Raw genomic sequence first — 14,927 nt, forward strand, 5'->3', positions numbered from 1 at the left:
TTATAGCTTGTGATAGCTATTGTGCCTTTTCCTTTTACTGCAAGGTGTTTCACCATTTCCAATCCTTAGCCTTTTAATATCAGTAGTTCTCAATTCCTTGAAGAATTCCTTGTCATGTGTCATGTGGTTGGTGCAACCACTGTCAATTAGCCAAGATGCACTTGAAATATTGCTGCAAAAACTAGTTGCGACGAAAAGTACATCCTCCTCCTCATTTGCAATTTGAGCATCTACATCTTGTTGTTCACTTTGGTTTCTACAAATGATTGCTTCATGCCCAAGTTAATTGCATTTGTTGCACTTAGCATCAGGTCTTCTCCAACACTTAAACGGTGGATGACCTAACTTGTTGCAATGCTTACAAGGAGGATAATTTCTACCTTTGTTTCTCCAGCCACCTTCATGTTTAACTAGTAAGGCTCCTTCTACTACTCCATCTTGTCTCATGACTCTCCTTTGTTCTTGTGCTTGTAAAGCATTTAAGAGCTCTGCAAGAGAAATCTTTGATAGGTCCTTTGTGTTTTCCAAGGTTGTTATGGTGGCTTCAAACCTCTCTGGAACTGTTACAAGCAGTTTTTCCACAATTCTTGAATCATTTAACACAGATCCAAGCAACCTCACTTTGTTGGCAATGCTTAGAAGTCTGTCAGAGTACTCTTTTACGGATTCTGACTCCTTCATTCTCTGCAATTCAAACTCCCTGATTAGATTCAGGGCTTGCATTCCACGAATCCTCTCATCACCTTCATATTCTGCTTTGAGGTAATCCCAAATTGCTTTTGCTGACTTCAAAGACATTATCTTTGTGAATACCATAGGAGATACAACTACAAATAGGCATGCTTTTGCCTTTGATCTCGTCATCTTTTTTTCCTTCTGTGATTTTATTTGTGCCACCATACGGTTTTCTGGAAGGGACTGAATTTCATAGTCCTCTTTTACGGCTTCCCATAAATCCAATGCTTCTAGGTAGGTCTCCATACGAACAACCCACATTTGATAATTATCTCCATCAAAGAAAAGTGGTGCCATTGCTGAAAAATTTGATCCTCCTTCCATTGGTGCACTCTACTAACCTCACAGATCCCTCAAGAAAATAGCTTCGATACCAATTGTTGGTGTTGAGGAAATAAAACAGAGCAAAATATTTGTGAACAGAGAATATAAATTTTATTTATTTCACTGATAGTTTTCAAATAAGAATACAATCTCTCCAAAAAGTCTTATAATAGACTTCTCAAATTCTACCTTCTTTCTCATAATACCTATACTATAATTTACATTTAAATCATAGTATGAATAACATTCAAAACTAGAATTAAAGATAATAATTATTGGCTATTCAAATGCTAAAATAAAACTAATGACGGCTGACGGCTTTGAGTTTAATGCTAACATTTTTCGACAGTCCTATGAAGAAACATTAGCACTCAAAAGTATGAAATTATACTGAATAAAAGGGATGTTCTCAATTAAAACCCTAGTTTTGGTTTGCTGATGCTTTAATCAAGAAAGAAGATAAGTTTGATGAGAAGAATGAAAGAAAACATGTTAGATATATGTTAGAGTTGGTCCATACACAAGTACAAGGCCTAAGAAGCAACCCAATTGGATGAAAGATTTTATAATTGAATAGGCGCATGAAACTTAGGAATGTCTGCCATTATTATGTTGTTTTATGTTGTTGATTTTACAGTTAAGTTGTTCTCTTATCTTTAAAGAACTGTAAGGCCCATGGCCATCTTATGCCCTTAAAAGGGGCCAGCAGTATGAATGAAGGCAGATAAATTTTTTGGTTAACCCTAGTTTTAGTATAAGAGTAGCAAAGGTCTAACAATATAGTTCTCCTAAGTTAACTTAGAGCTCTAATGCATGACAACCATAGTCTACAAGCAATAGTAGACCATCATAATCATCTACAAACTTGTTATGGAAATGCTTCCTTCCTTACTTCTATTGAATATATGTTATTCCATTTATGCTAAAGTGCTGTTGGCATTTGATATAATAGTTTGTTCATTAAGATTGTTGAGTTACAACATTTCCTTTTTCTTGAGTTACAACACCCACTTTTTGCTTCATTGTCGCCCTCTTTGCTCATATTCGATCTTCATTCATATTTTCAGAAATGATTTAAAAAATATGACACTCATTGTTCTTTGTTTACTGTTTTCATATATTCATATGGGAAATTATGAAATCAAACATGTTTACCATTTATCTTTTATTTTTTAGTTATTGTATAATTATTAAGCAAAAGCAAGCATGCTATAAGCCCGAGTTTGTAGCTTGAAGATTCCAGTGATTAGTAAGAAGACTGAATGTCTTGCTAACATGTCAATCTCTCTGATGTAGTAATATTTGTCGACTCATCTGTTAATGGGAAAAATACAAAGAAGAAACCAGTCAAGAAAGCTCAATCATCACATCAGGCAACTTTGCTAAGGTTGAACTATTTGTTGAAGAAATACTACATAAAACATCAAGATTATTGCTTGCTCAGGTAAAGAAAAGTATATGCCTTTCTTGAAATTTCAAACCTCTATGTATGGCACTGAAGAGATATTGGTTACAACAACTTGTTTAGTGAAATATCTTTTCTCTCTGTTTCCTGTGAAACATTATCCTACAATTATCTCACATAATTTTGTGGAAGATCTTTTTGATTTTCTTGATTTGATACTGATACTGATAGTATATCATTTTAGGCTCACCAGACAATCAATTAGATCTAAATTTAGCTGAAATTGCAAGCTAATTTTTCGGACAGAAGATACATTAGACAGGAATAATAGGCAGACTGATTTATTTATTTTAGTTGAAATTTGTCAAATTCACAAATTAATACATGGCATCTAAATTCTAAACTATATTTTCTGCTGCATTCCTCATTCAAAGCAATACATTTCAAAATTATCTCGAGATAGAAACCAGGAGAATAAGGGACAGACATGCATGCTACACGATGAGAGGTTCTTTATGTAAACTAACTACACTGACGGTTAAATTAGAGTATCGGAAGCAGTATGAGAAGCACCATCTTCTTGAGAATCACCAAACTCATCAGATGCACTATCATAATCAGCTTCATCTGAGTTACCACTTGCACTATTCTCTATACCTGGTGTAGGGTAGAGAGAAGATTCGTCAAAGTAGTCCGAGCGCTGAGGTGAATCATTGTGTACTATTGATGACGGTGGTGACGGTGACAATAATAGAAATTCAAGTTGTGAGTTGAAATCATTATCATCATTTATGCTATCAAAATTATAACCATTCAATTGAAGCCTGCAAACTGGACATGTTTTGCTGCTGTTAAGCCAACGAAGAATGCATTCAGAACAAAAGGTGTGGTTGCAGGGTAACCGGTATGCTTGATCACACATTTTAAAGTCATCCATGCAAATGGGACAGAGAAAGACTTTATCCATCTCTGATAATCTTTCCCTGCTAAGGTCATTCATGGCATTCGTTGAGCACCCACTCTTACCACCTTCAAACACATGACTTGGACTGGGAGATTGAGCTCTATCTTGCTGTACCTCTATGTTAAAATATCTATCCCAAGCCCGGGTGTGCTGTACAAAATGTGGCGGCGGTGGTGGCGGTGGTGGAAAACGCCAATCAACTTGAGGTTGAGGATTTGGTGGTGGTGGAGGAGAAAGTTCTTGCCATGTGGTACTAGTTGTAGTTGGAGTACTAGGAGTAAGGACTACAGATTCTACGTCCGAATCATCTGAACTATCTGAACTAGTGGGAACAAAGCATAGCTGATACCACCTTGTGGTTTTGCTTTGGCAACGGTTCAGTGGCATGGTATTATGTGTTTGTTTTCGGAGGAAGCTTCAACTTCTGATCATCTCAAAATTTATCTTCCCTTCGCTCCTTGGTCACTAAGCAATCATCTCTTTTGCAAGTGGGTGCTGTCGCAAGCACTACACGTACTCACACATCACCAACCACAACAAAAGGTACTGAAGCCAAAGGAAACAACAACTTTAAGCACTTGGAAAGTGAAGGATGAGATTATGGAAATATTATATTTGTAATCTTTGATACCCTTTTCTTTCCTTGTTTAAGAAGCTATTTTGAACTATTGGACTTCGTTCAGATCTAATTTTGTTGCTATTTATTTTCTGGGCTAAGTTTTATGCACAAGGTAAGAGTAAGAATAAAGTATCCCTATAGGTGGGCCATGTAGCACATTTCCCTGCATCATTGTTTTAAAAATGAAGTGCAACTTTTCTTTTTGACAAACTTTAAGTCAAGTTTATTGTATCCTTGTCATCAAGTCATCTAATGAAGCAACTATATATGAATATTTACTTAAAGGTCTATTATAGATATTTAATTAAAGTTATATTTTTATTACTATAAAAACTCATCACGCGTGTTATCATTTAGATTTAACTAAAATGCAATCATAACATAAAAGAATTTTATATTATCAAGACCAAGGGTTAATGGTGGAAATTTGTTAATAATCGAAGTGAATTTTCTGACCCTAACACTACAAGAAAACAGTCAAATAGCTTCCAAATTTCTGCGTGGATCATTTTCGGAGGCTACTATCGTCGACCTAAATAGCGAGAAACCCATGCAAAAATGGCAATGAACGCAAAATGGACACACTTATGAATTTAATATTTTTTTTAAAACAGTCTAGTTTGCGTCGGCCCAGACCCACACATATGCGTCAGCTGCGTCCCACGCATATGCGTCGGCCACGGCCCATGCATATGCGTCCGCCACGACACACACATATGCGTCCGCCACGGCCCTCGCATATGCGTCCGTCACAACCCACGCAAAGCGCACGCATGTTTATATTTTAGAATTTTAAAATTATTAATTTAAATTTATTTAATGTATAACAAATATTTTAATATTTAATTCTTTATTGTATTTATTTTAAAATTATTTCTTTAATATTATAATAAATTATTTAATTTATCAAATTTTAATATAAACTAGTTAAATTAAAATTATTAAATTAATTAAGTGTTTGATTTAAAATTAATTTAGTAAAAGAAAAGATCTATTTAAATTATTTAAATGTTATATAAAATATTTTATTATTTTAAAAATTATTTATTTTAAATTTATTTTATTTATATATTGTCATAAATATTTTTTTTTTAAATTATGATATAAATTAGTTAAATTAAATTTATTAAATTTAGGAAGTGTTTAATTTTGAAATTATTTAAATGAAGTTATCTTAAAAAGTTTATAAAGATTTGAAAACATGTAGAAAAATAATAATTAATTAAAAAACAGTAAAAGAAAAGTAAAATTTTTGTAAAAATTATATAAAATATACATAAATTTAAGAATATAAATTCAAGATGAAGTAATTAATTAGTGCAAATGGTAATGGATGTATTTAAAAATAAAGAATAAATTTTATCTAAATTTTTTTTATTTGGTTTAAGAAAAAAAAAGTTAGATAAATTTTTTAATTAGTAACTTAAATAAATTTAAATGTTATATGTGTGCAATGGCTGAATGAACTAGGATTTTTGTTTTGATATCTATTATAATTTTAAAGATGTTATTTCTCATAAATGAAGCATAAGATCATCTTAAAGAATTACCGAAAATGTATATGATACAAACATATTAAGACTAAGTGCGTGAGTAAGTAACTTATTCTTAATTCTTAAATTAATACAATATCCAAAGTGTTTCAAAGTTGACTACATGCTATATAAATGTCATTGTTAGAGTTACTGAGTATGATCTCTAAAAGAAATTAATGTTTTCCAACTGAAGCACATAATAATGTAGTAAGTTGTAAGTAACGAGATGACACATATGCAATATTCTTTATAAGTGTGTTAATATAGTTTCCCAATGTTCGCCTGATAGCGAGAGCCGAGGGAGAAGCACAAAAACGAGAAGTACCCCAGTCAAGCACCCAACAACCTGCTCGACCAAGGCAAGAAGATGAAAACTTTAATAGTTCTCTAGGTCCCATCTCCCCAGCAGGAACAAGTTAATAACCCTAGTCCATTGTCAAGGTAAGAGTTGAACTAAGAAGTGCATTGTAAAGGCTGAAAGAGAGTATCATAAGCAATTTGAGAAATATGAGTCATTTCGTGATAGTTATATAATTAACTTAGAATCATGGAATATAGTTGATTATTAGATTTTGGATTATAAGTTAGAAGGGATTGTAAGTTAGATTTAACCACTACACCAAGCAAATTCTTTAGTATTATTATGATTTTAATTATACTTATTATTATTAACAATATTAATAATATTAACAATATTAATTTTAATAATATGAATATAATATTAATAATATAAATAATATTAATAATATGAGTATAATTTATTTTTTTATTATTAATAATAATTATATTAATATGTATAAATTATATTAATAATAATAAGTATAATAAAAATGATAATATGACCAAAGAACTTGTCTGGTCTAGTGGTTAATACTTCCCTGGTCACTGGAAGGACTTGGTTGCTGCAGTTTCCTTGGAATATTAATTGGGAGTTTGGGTTTGAGTCCTATGACTTGGTTCCGTTTTTTTGCGTCCACCCAGATTCTGCATGTTGCGTCCGTTTTGTATGTGCGTCCAACTTTCTGGCCCATTCTAATTTGTATTTGTTTCCATGCTTTTTTCGTCGGATGCGAAACAGACGATATTCCGACGCATAAGCGTCTGTTTTTTCACTTTTGCATCCGTTTTTGCCCACGCAAAATGGCTATTTTCTTGTAGTGTAACCAATGAATATATTTTACTCTTGGAATATATAGTTAAAATTGGAGTGTGAATTCTTTCTTATCCAACTATTATTTAGTTTCTTTAAAAAAGAGTCTAATATAATTTCTTAATAGTAAAAGTGTGCATTAGTCTCTAAATATATAGTTTGAAAACAAAGTAGTCCTTAAAAACTTCATTTCTAATGTATTAAATCTCTTTCTCTAGGTGCTTGAGTGGATCTAGGTGTACACATTACTCACTTTTAGTTTTTCCAATTTAACCAACTTTGTGGCATTTCAATAAAGGATTATATATAGGTTTATAAATTTATGATTTGAGTCTTATAAGACTTGTTCAATATGTTAACATAATATAAAAGTTTAACTTTGGATCTAAAATAAGATCATGAGTCAAGTGTGAAGATATTTGCATTGAAACAAGTTGTAAGGAGATCCTAAAACATAATAAAGCTACAAAAGTAAATTAAGACATCATAGGATAACTCTTACATTAGATATGGCCTCATAAGTAAGAATAACAATTAACCTTGTACTCTTGAGTTTTGATGTTGACAATGAATATCAGAATTCACCAAGCATGAACATGGATAATATCTAATTTTTTAAATCGGGTACAATGATCAGGATGGAAATACATATACTAGTCTAGTTTTTATTTTCATTTTAAATTACTAAAATATTCTCAGTTTATTTGGTACTCTATTTTGATATTTGTGCAATTGTAGTTTTTAAATTGTAATCTGACATTGAAAAGAAAAAAAATGTGCTTTAGTTTGACATTGAACTTTTGATAATATCATATTTCCTTTTTTTGAATTATATTTTTGTAAAAAATTATTTAATAAATATTTGAACGGATATGAAGAGAATATGAGTATACCAATTACCTAACAAGGATGATCATGAAATACAAATTTTATAAGTGTTAGCTATTGTATGGATTTTTTTTTTACTTCTAAGATGAGATACATATAGTCAAAAATACATTTATCGTGTCTTGTCCATGACATCCTTACTTCTAAGTGTTCTTCCACTGGTGCAGAAAGACAAAACGAGTGCGACTATTTTAAATTTATAAGGACAACTGTATAGCCGCATTTAATCAGCACACACTTGTATATTGAAGAGATAAAAGTGCGGTTATATAACCGCACTTGTAAATACCATTTATGAGTGCGACTATTTCTTATAGCCACACTTGTATATGCCAAAATATTAAAAAAAAATTCAAAAAATTTAAAACATCGCCAATCTTGTGTGAAGGCAACATTGATGAAGAGTGGCACGGGAGCGCCAACAACGGCGGCGACAGTGTAAACGGTGGCGGACAGGGAAACAACGACGGAGCAAAGCAAAAAACCCAGAAGAACCCACGAAGGCAATGAAAGAGTACTGAGCAATGCAAGAAACCAAACAATGTAAGAAAAACGAAAAAGATTTATACATGAAGAGTGGCACGGGAGAGCCAACAGCGACGGCGGATAGGGAAGCAACGACAGAGCAACGAATGCCAGCCAATGAAATAGTGCTTCGAGACCACCAATGCAAGGAAAAAAACATATATAAGAAAAACGAAAACATTTAAGCATATATTTGTGAAGATGAAGAGGAAGAAAGAGAGCTCAAGAAACTTACATTGGCATAAATGGAATGCAGATGCAGTAGAAGGAGATGAACTTAGAGCGCAAATGCGAAACGAAAGTAAAGACGAGAAAGAAATTATGAAATTGTGTGGCGCGCTTCAAAATTTAGGGTAAAAAAGGATTTACGAATGCGACTAAAGGTAAAACCGCATTGGTAAATCAAAACGCTTTAATTTACAAGTGCGACTATACAAATAGCCGCATTCGTAAATCAAAATAATTTCAAAAATGCCACCGCGTTTTTTACGAAAGCGGGTAGCGCAAAAGCCGCACTAAATAAAGAGTACCCTTTTCTTCTTTTTGCACTAGTGTCCTCTCCAATTCAACATATTTTTGAGTATTAAATTGGTCTCACAAAGATAGCATGTTTATGTATTTTTGTCAATAATTTATTTATAAGTTATAACTAATTTATGTATAATATAAATAAAATATAAGTATTAAGAGATTTATTTATACTGTTATTTTTTCTTAAATATGTTTAATGATACAAAATAAAAAATGAAAAATATTGAATTAAATTAAATTTATTGGAATGATAACGACTATAATTATGTAATTAAGTTAATTAAAAATTATAAAGTTAATAAAAAGGCACAATTAAATTATTAATTAATTTTTGTACACTATTGCACTTAAAATGTTTTCAAAGCAGAGTGGCTTAAATCTTATTCAATTTTTGTAAATCTAATTCAATTTTTGTAAATCTCTTTTGCTGTTATTACTTACAAATGTTTTATTTTTTAAGTTCACTATTCCTTATGGTCAAACTAAGTTAGTCCCTTAATCATTATCTAGAACAACAAACTATCATAATCAATTCTTTGACTTAAAGTTTGTCTGTTTCTACATTAAGATAGAATAGGTAAATCCAAGTACTCAATTATGTTCTTAAACATGGATATACTTGGTTGATTTAAAAGAGTTTAGAAAATGAATGTGTTTCCCAACATCATCAAAGTTCTAAAATCATGAATGGTGATTGCTCACGTATCAAGCATTAAGTATTCAATGAAATCATAAGAACTGAATTTAAACAAGCATTCATAAATAACAACAACTTAAGAAATATTATATTGTTCTTCAATCCCATCAGGATAAATTTAGCTATTAATGATAAAACTTACACAAAACTATGCATGAGTAACTTGCAAGAAAAGACATGGTGGAGTCTTGAATGTTGCTTGTCATATGAGGTTGATCTCTTCTTCCATAAGTGTATCCACGTTTATGTTAGAATTAATGGCCTAAACAAGAGGGGGGGTGAACTGTTTGACAAAAATATTTTCGCAAAGATTAGCTAAGAATGAAGTTTTATCAACAGACGCAGAATGTTATTAGCCTGAGGTTCGCATTCAAAGCGAGCAATAATCAAGATGAGTATAAGGCCTTGGTAGCGGGAATGTTACTAGTCAAGGAGTTGGGAGCACAGAGTTTATTGGTGAATAGTGATTCATTGCTTGTCACGGGGCCAGTCACGAGTGAGTATCAGACCAAGAATCTGTAGTTAGCCTCATATCTCAGGTATGTAATGCTCTTGAAAGCAGCCTTCTCTACGTTTGAGCTTGTACATGTTCTTAGAGAGAAGAACTCCCGAGCAGACCTGCTGTCCAGGCTTGCAAGTTTAGAGAAGGGAAGTCGGCAAAGGTCAGTTATTCAGGAGACCTTGAAGTCACCCAGGGCAACTTAAGGAGGACCAACCGAGGTCATTCACGTGGAGGTCTTGGGGGTAAGCTCAGAAAAGGGGAGAAGGCATCATTCGATGACTTAGGAGACCTTGAAAGTCCCCAAGATAACTACATATAGGTCGTTGGGGGATGAGTTTCTAGGAGTCTTGCAGGTTGATATCAAAGAGACTTGGATAACACCTTATGCGTTACTGATAAGTGCCAATGTGTAGTTTTTATGATTGATAAAATTGAACACTTTGGAACTTAATTGTTGCTTAATGTAAGAAAATTACCCTAATCTGAGAATTATTGAATCTGATTATATATTTTGAACCAAGAAACAAATGAAGAAATTTAATCTCAATTTTTGTGTAAATTGCAGATGAATATGAAGCATTGAAAGAATTATTCAAGTTGGCATTGAAAGAAAGAAAGTAAAAACTTAATTGGATCACAAGAAGATTTAGCTCAAGCTAAAACTGTCCAGAGTTGATTAAAGGTGTAGTACTTATCTGGCTCAGGCTAGAATCGCTAGCTCAAGCTAAAAGTGCACCGAAAGATATAGCTTAAGCTAAAACAGGCTAGCTTTAGCTAAAGTTGATTATATAAATTTTGAAACACAACTCAAAACCAACGGTGGAAAAAGATTGGGTTTTTATAAAGAGACTAGTGAGAGAAAGAGAAGAAACCTCTGTTCTTAGGAGAAGAACTTGCTCAGATAAGCCCTTCTTATGCAATCCAGATCAAGAATGAAGGTTGGAGGAGCTGTCATGAGTGGCTAAGTTCTTTCTAACTTGGGGTTGAATGTAATTTACCTTGATCAAATGTATTCTTGGTGATATATATATATATATATAATTCTCTTTTCTACTTGTTCTTGGTATTTTCGTTTTATGCTTATTGCTTGATTCTGTCTGATCAATAGAGTCTTGATTTTGATCCTTAAATTTAACTGGAAAGTACCTTTAAGGATCTGAAATAGACGAAAATACTTGATAACTTGTAATGCTAGGAATAGATTCCAGTTTATTGATTGCATTATAATTATGTTCCTAAAGCTGGATGATTTGTTAAATATCTGAGGAATCAGTGTTTGAGAAATTATCTTATGAATTTCATCTGTGAGGAATCAAGGTGAATGACTTTAAATTAAGCATCAAGAATAAGTAGTTTTGAGTATTATATATTGTATTATTCAAAATACAGATGATTGAGATAGACGCAATTCAATCCCAAGTATCTTTCTCTATAATTGATAAGTTAGTTTTGTATTTGGTTGAATCAAACCCTAAACCTTTGAGTTACTTGTGAAATCTTTAATTTGGTTATGAACAAAGTCTTAAAATTATTTTCTATACTCAATGAGTTTTATAACAGAACATCTTAATTAGAATTGTTCTCTGTGGGTTCGATATTTGTACTTTAAAGAGTACTATATTACAGTTGATTCGGTACACTTGCCGAGAAATATCAACAAGTTTTTGGCGTCGTTACCGGGGAACAATTTCGTTTAAGAATTTTTGAAGTATAACTTATTGAGTATTGTGAATATTCGGTTTTCTTTGTGAATATACACTTGTTTATATATTATTCTTTTATTCTGTGTTAATCCTTGCTTGAGTTGTCTTAGACACACGCTATTAAGAGGACAGGTTCCTAAAGATCAATTGGAATTTGATCCAGAAATTGAGAAGACAGCTAGAAAAAATCAGAGCAAGAAGAGAGAAGAAAAGAAGAAGCAAGGACAAGCAAAAGGAGAATCTTCCAATACTCTCAACTCACACAATCAAACAGAGTTCCAAATGGTTGATAATAAACAAAATCCACCTAGAAGGACATTGGGAGACTATGCTATACAACAAGGACCGAGGCATTTCTCTAGCATAGCCATACGTCCTGCCACCAAATCATTAGAAATGAAGCCAGCTTTTCTTAGCTTAATCAGCACTCATCAATTCACTGGAATGGATCATGAAGACCCTTATACTCATCTACCCACATTCTATGAGTTGGTTGGGACCATGGGCTTCGAGGAAAATGATATTGAATCTGTTTATCTGCGTCTCTTTCCTTTCTCACTTGTAGGCAAAGCAAAAGAATGGTTAAAGTCGCATCCAAACCAGAGTCTAAGTAGCTGGAATGATGTAGAAGAGAAATTCCTTCATAGATTCTTCCCATTCTCTCGATATATCAAGGCTAAGTCTGATATCTCCACATTCAGGCAAGGGCCAGAAGAACCTTTTTGTGAAGCTTGGGAACGCTTTAAAGTGATGTTAAGAAGATGTCTTAATCATAGCTTTGAGGATATTGCTCAGTTGAACATATTCCACAATGGTTTGAGGCTTGATACTAAAATGATCTTGGATGCTGTAGCAGGAGGTACAATGATGAGTGTTGATGCAGAACAAGCTACAAGAATCATTGATGCCTTAGCCTCAACAGATTACCAAGCTCAACATGATAGATATACAGTGCAAAAGAAATGGGTGCTGGATCTTAGTACTTCAGACGCAATTTTAGCACAAAACAAGATTTTGACTCAGGAAATTGAGGCATTAACCAAGCAAATGTCAAAACTTCCTCACCAATTACATGCAGTAAATTCTCCTTCAATTCAGAATCAAGCTTTGAAGTGTGATTTTTGTGGGGAAGATCATCTTAATGGCCAATGCTCTTACCAAAATCCATCAGAGGAAGAGGTTCAATATATGAATAATCAAGGAAGGCAAAGTGGCTTTGCATATAATTATCCAAATAACATGACTCAAGGATGGAGGAATAATCCAAATCAAGGATTTGGGTGGAAGCAAGAGGCTAGATCATCTAACAGACAAGCTCCTTATCAACAACAACCACATTATCCTTCCGTTCATGAGAGAACATCCAAATTGGAGGATACTTTTGAGAAATTCATGCAAGCCTCTCTATCTAATCAGGAAAATACTGAAGCATCAATAAGGAATTTAGAGACACAGGTGGGGCAATTGGCTAAACAATTAGCTGATAATCAAGGAAGTCAATTTTCATCCAATACACAAACCAATCCAAAGGAGCATTGCATGTCTATCACTACTAGAAGTGGGAAAGTTATAGGAAAAGGAGTTGGAGACAATTTAGTTGTTGAGGAGGAGGATTTAAAGGATATAGAGATTGAAAAAGAACAAATTGAGTGTGAGGGAGGAGAAGGAAGGAATAAGGAAGATGTTGTAGATATTAGAGAGAAAATAGAAAAAAATCAAAAAAGTGAAAAACAAGAAAGGAGTGTTCCTATAAAAGATGTATCTTATCCACATGCTCCTACAAAGAAAGACAAAGAGAGACAATTTGTAAGATTTATGGATATTCTCAAAAGACTGCAAATTAACACTCCTTTTACTGAAGCTTTAGAGCAGATGTCTACATATGCGAAATTCATGAAGGAATTATTGACAAAGAAAAGAAAGTTCAATGACCAGGAAATAGTTGAATTGGAAGCTAGATGCAGTGCTATAATTCAAAAATCATTACCATAGAAATCCAGAGATCCTGGGAGTTTCACTTTGCCAGTTACCATAGGAAATCTCACTGTTGGAAAGGCATTATTGGATCTTGGAGCTAGCATTAATTTGATGCCTTCATCAATGCTGAAGAAAATTGGAGATGTAGAAGTGAAACCAACAAGAATGACTTTGCAGTTGGCTGATAGATCAATCAAATATCCACATGGAATAGTTGAAGATCTATTGGTAAAGGTAGATAAATTTCTATTCCCAGTAGATTTTGCTGTAATGGATATTGAAGAAGATGCTGAAGTACCTTTGATATTGGGAAGACCATTCATGAAAACTGCCAAAGTTATAATTGATGTAGACAAAGGAAAATTGAAGGTTTGTGTTCTAGATGAAGAAGTAAGTTTTAATGTTTTTGAAGCAAAGAAGTATTCAAATGATCATAAAGAGTGTTTCAGAGTGGATATGAATGTTGTTGAACCTTCAATGATGTTAAGCAGGCGTCAAGCTATATGACGTTAAACGAGCGCTTGCTGGGAGGCAAACCAGTGTTTTGTTTTGAAATGTGTCTTTAATTTTTGTTTTGATTTAGTAGTATGTTTTAATATTTGATGTCTTTAAAACCAGTTTGATATGTGAAATGGTCATGTAGGTTTGAAATGTTAGGTGAAATGAATGGATGGAAGAAAGCTTAGAAAGGTTTGAAACTTTTGGCAAAGACAAAATGAAAATTTTCAAGAAAATTTCATTGCAGGGTAATTTTAGCTTAAGCTAGAACTATTAGCATAAGTTAGATATGCAGAAAAAGAAAAAAAAATTGTTTTGCAACTTTCGCTTGAGTTAAACTGGGCTAGCTTGAGCTAAAAAACTTTGTTGCTCTCAGCCAAACTTTAGCTTGAGCTAAAACGGTCTAGCCTGAGCTAAATGAACTTTGTTGCTCTCTGTAAAATTCTAGCATGAGCTAAAATGAGCTAGCCTGAGCTAGAAAACTGTTGCTCTCGGCCAAACTTTAGCTTGAGCTAAAATGAGCTAGCCTGAGCTAAACAAATTTGTTGCTCTCGGCCAAGTTTTAGCCTGAGCTAAATTGATCTAGCTTGAGCTAAAAAAATTTGTTGGTCTCTGCCAAACTTTAGCCTAAGCTAAAAAGATCTAGCCTAAGCTAGTGAGTCTTTTCTAAAAAAAAAAAAAAAAAAACTGCAGCATTTTAAAATCACTTTTGAAAACCCTGCACCCTAACTCATTTTCAGTCAAGCGTTCCTAGTTTTAAAAATTCCATCCCAAAGCTTTCATACTCATTCTAACATTTCATCTACATTTCCATTATCAAGGTAAATGCTTTATGTATAAATCTATCATCTCCATAGCCATCATTGTTGCCATT

The 14,927-nt window shown here is 33.1% G+C and overlaps 2 protein-coding genes and 1 pseudogene across 2 annotated transcripts; all 3 read right to left on the bottom strand.

The window, feature by feature from the left end:
* On the bottom strand, positions 1-1,059 carry LOC137825210 (uncharacterized). The gene is made up of 2 exons (XM_090294132.1): positions 347-1,059; positions 1-256 (listed from the first exon to the last, which is right to left on the bottom strand). The coding sequence occupies exons 1-2, from the start codon at positions 1,057-1,059 to the stop codon at positions 1-3; spliced, it is 969 nt and encodes a 322-aa protein (XP_090150258.1).
* A 1,719-nt stretch (positions 1,060-2,778) lies between these two features.
* LOC137824384 (uncharacterized) lies at positions 2,779-3,963 on the bottom strand. The gene has a single exon (XM_068630018.2). It carries the CDS (start codon positions 3,813-3,815, stop codon positions 3,003-3,005), a length of 813 nt encoding a protein of 270 aa, XP_068486119.1. The 5' UTR covers positions 3,816-3,963; the 3' UTR covers positions 2,779-3,002.
* An 8,288-nt stretch (positions 3,964-12,251) lies between these two features.
* On the bottom strand, positions 12,252-12,357 carry LOC137827391 (small nucleolar RNA R71; annotated as a pseudogene).
* Positions 12,358-14,927: the final 2,570 nt, after the last annotated feature.

This window comes from Phaseolus vulgaris, chromosome 8 (assembly GCF_051622355.1).
Source record: "Phaseolus vulgaris cultivar YP4 chromosome 8, ASM5162235v1, whole genome shotgun sequence".
NCBI lineage: Eukaryota > Viridiplantae > Streptophyta > Magnoliopsida > Fabales > Fabaceae > Phaseolus > Phaseolus vulgaris.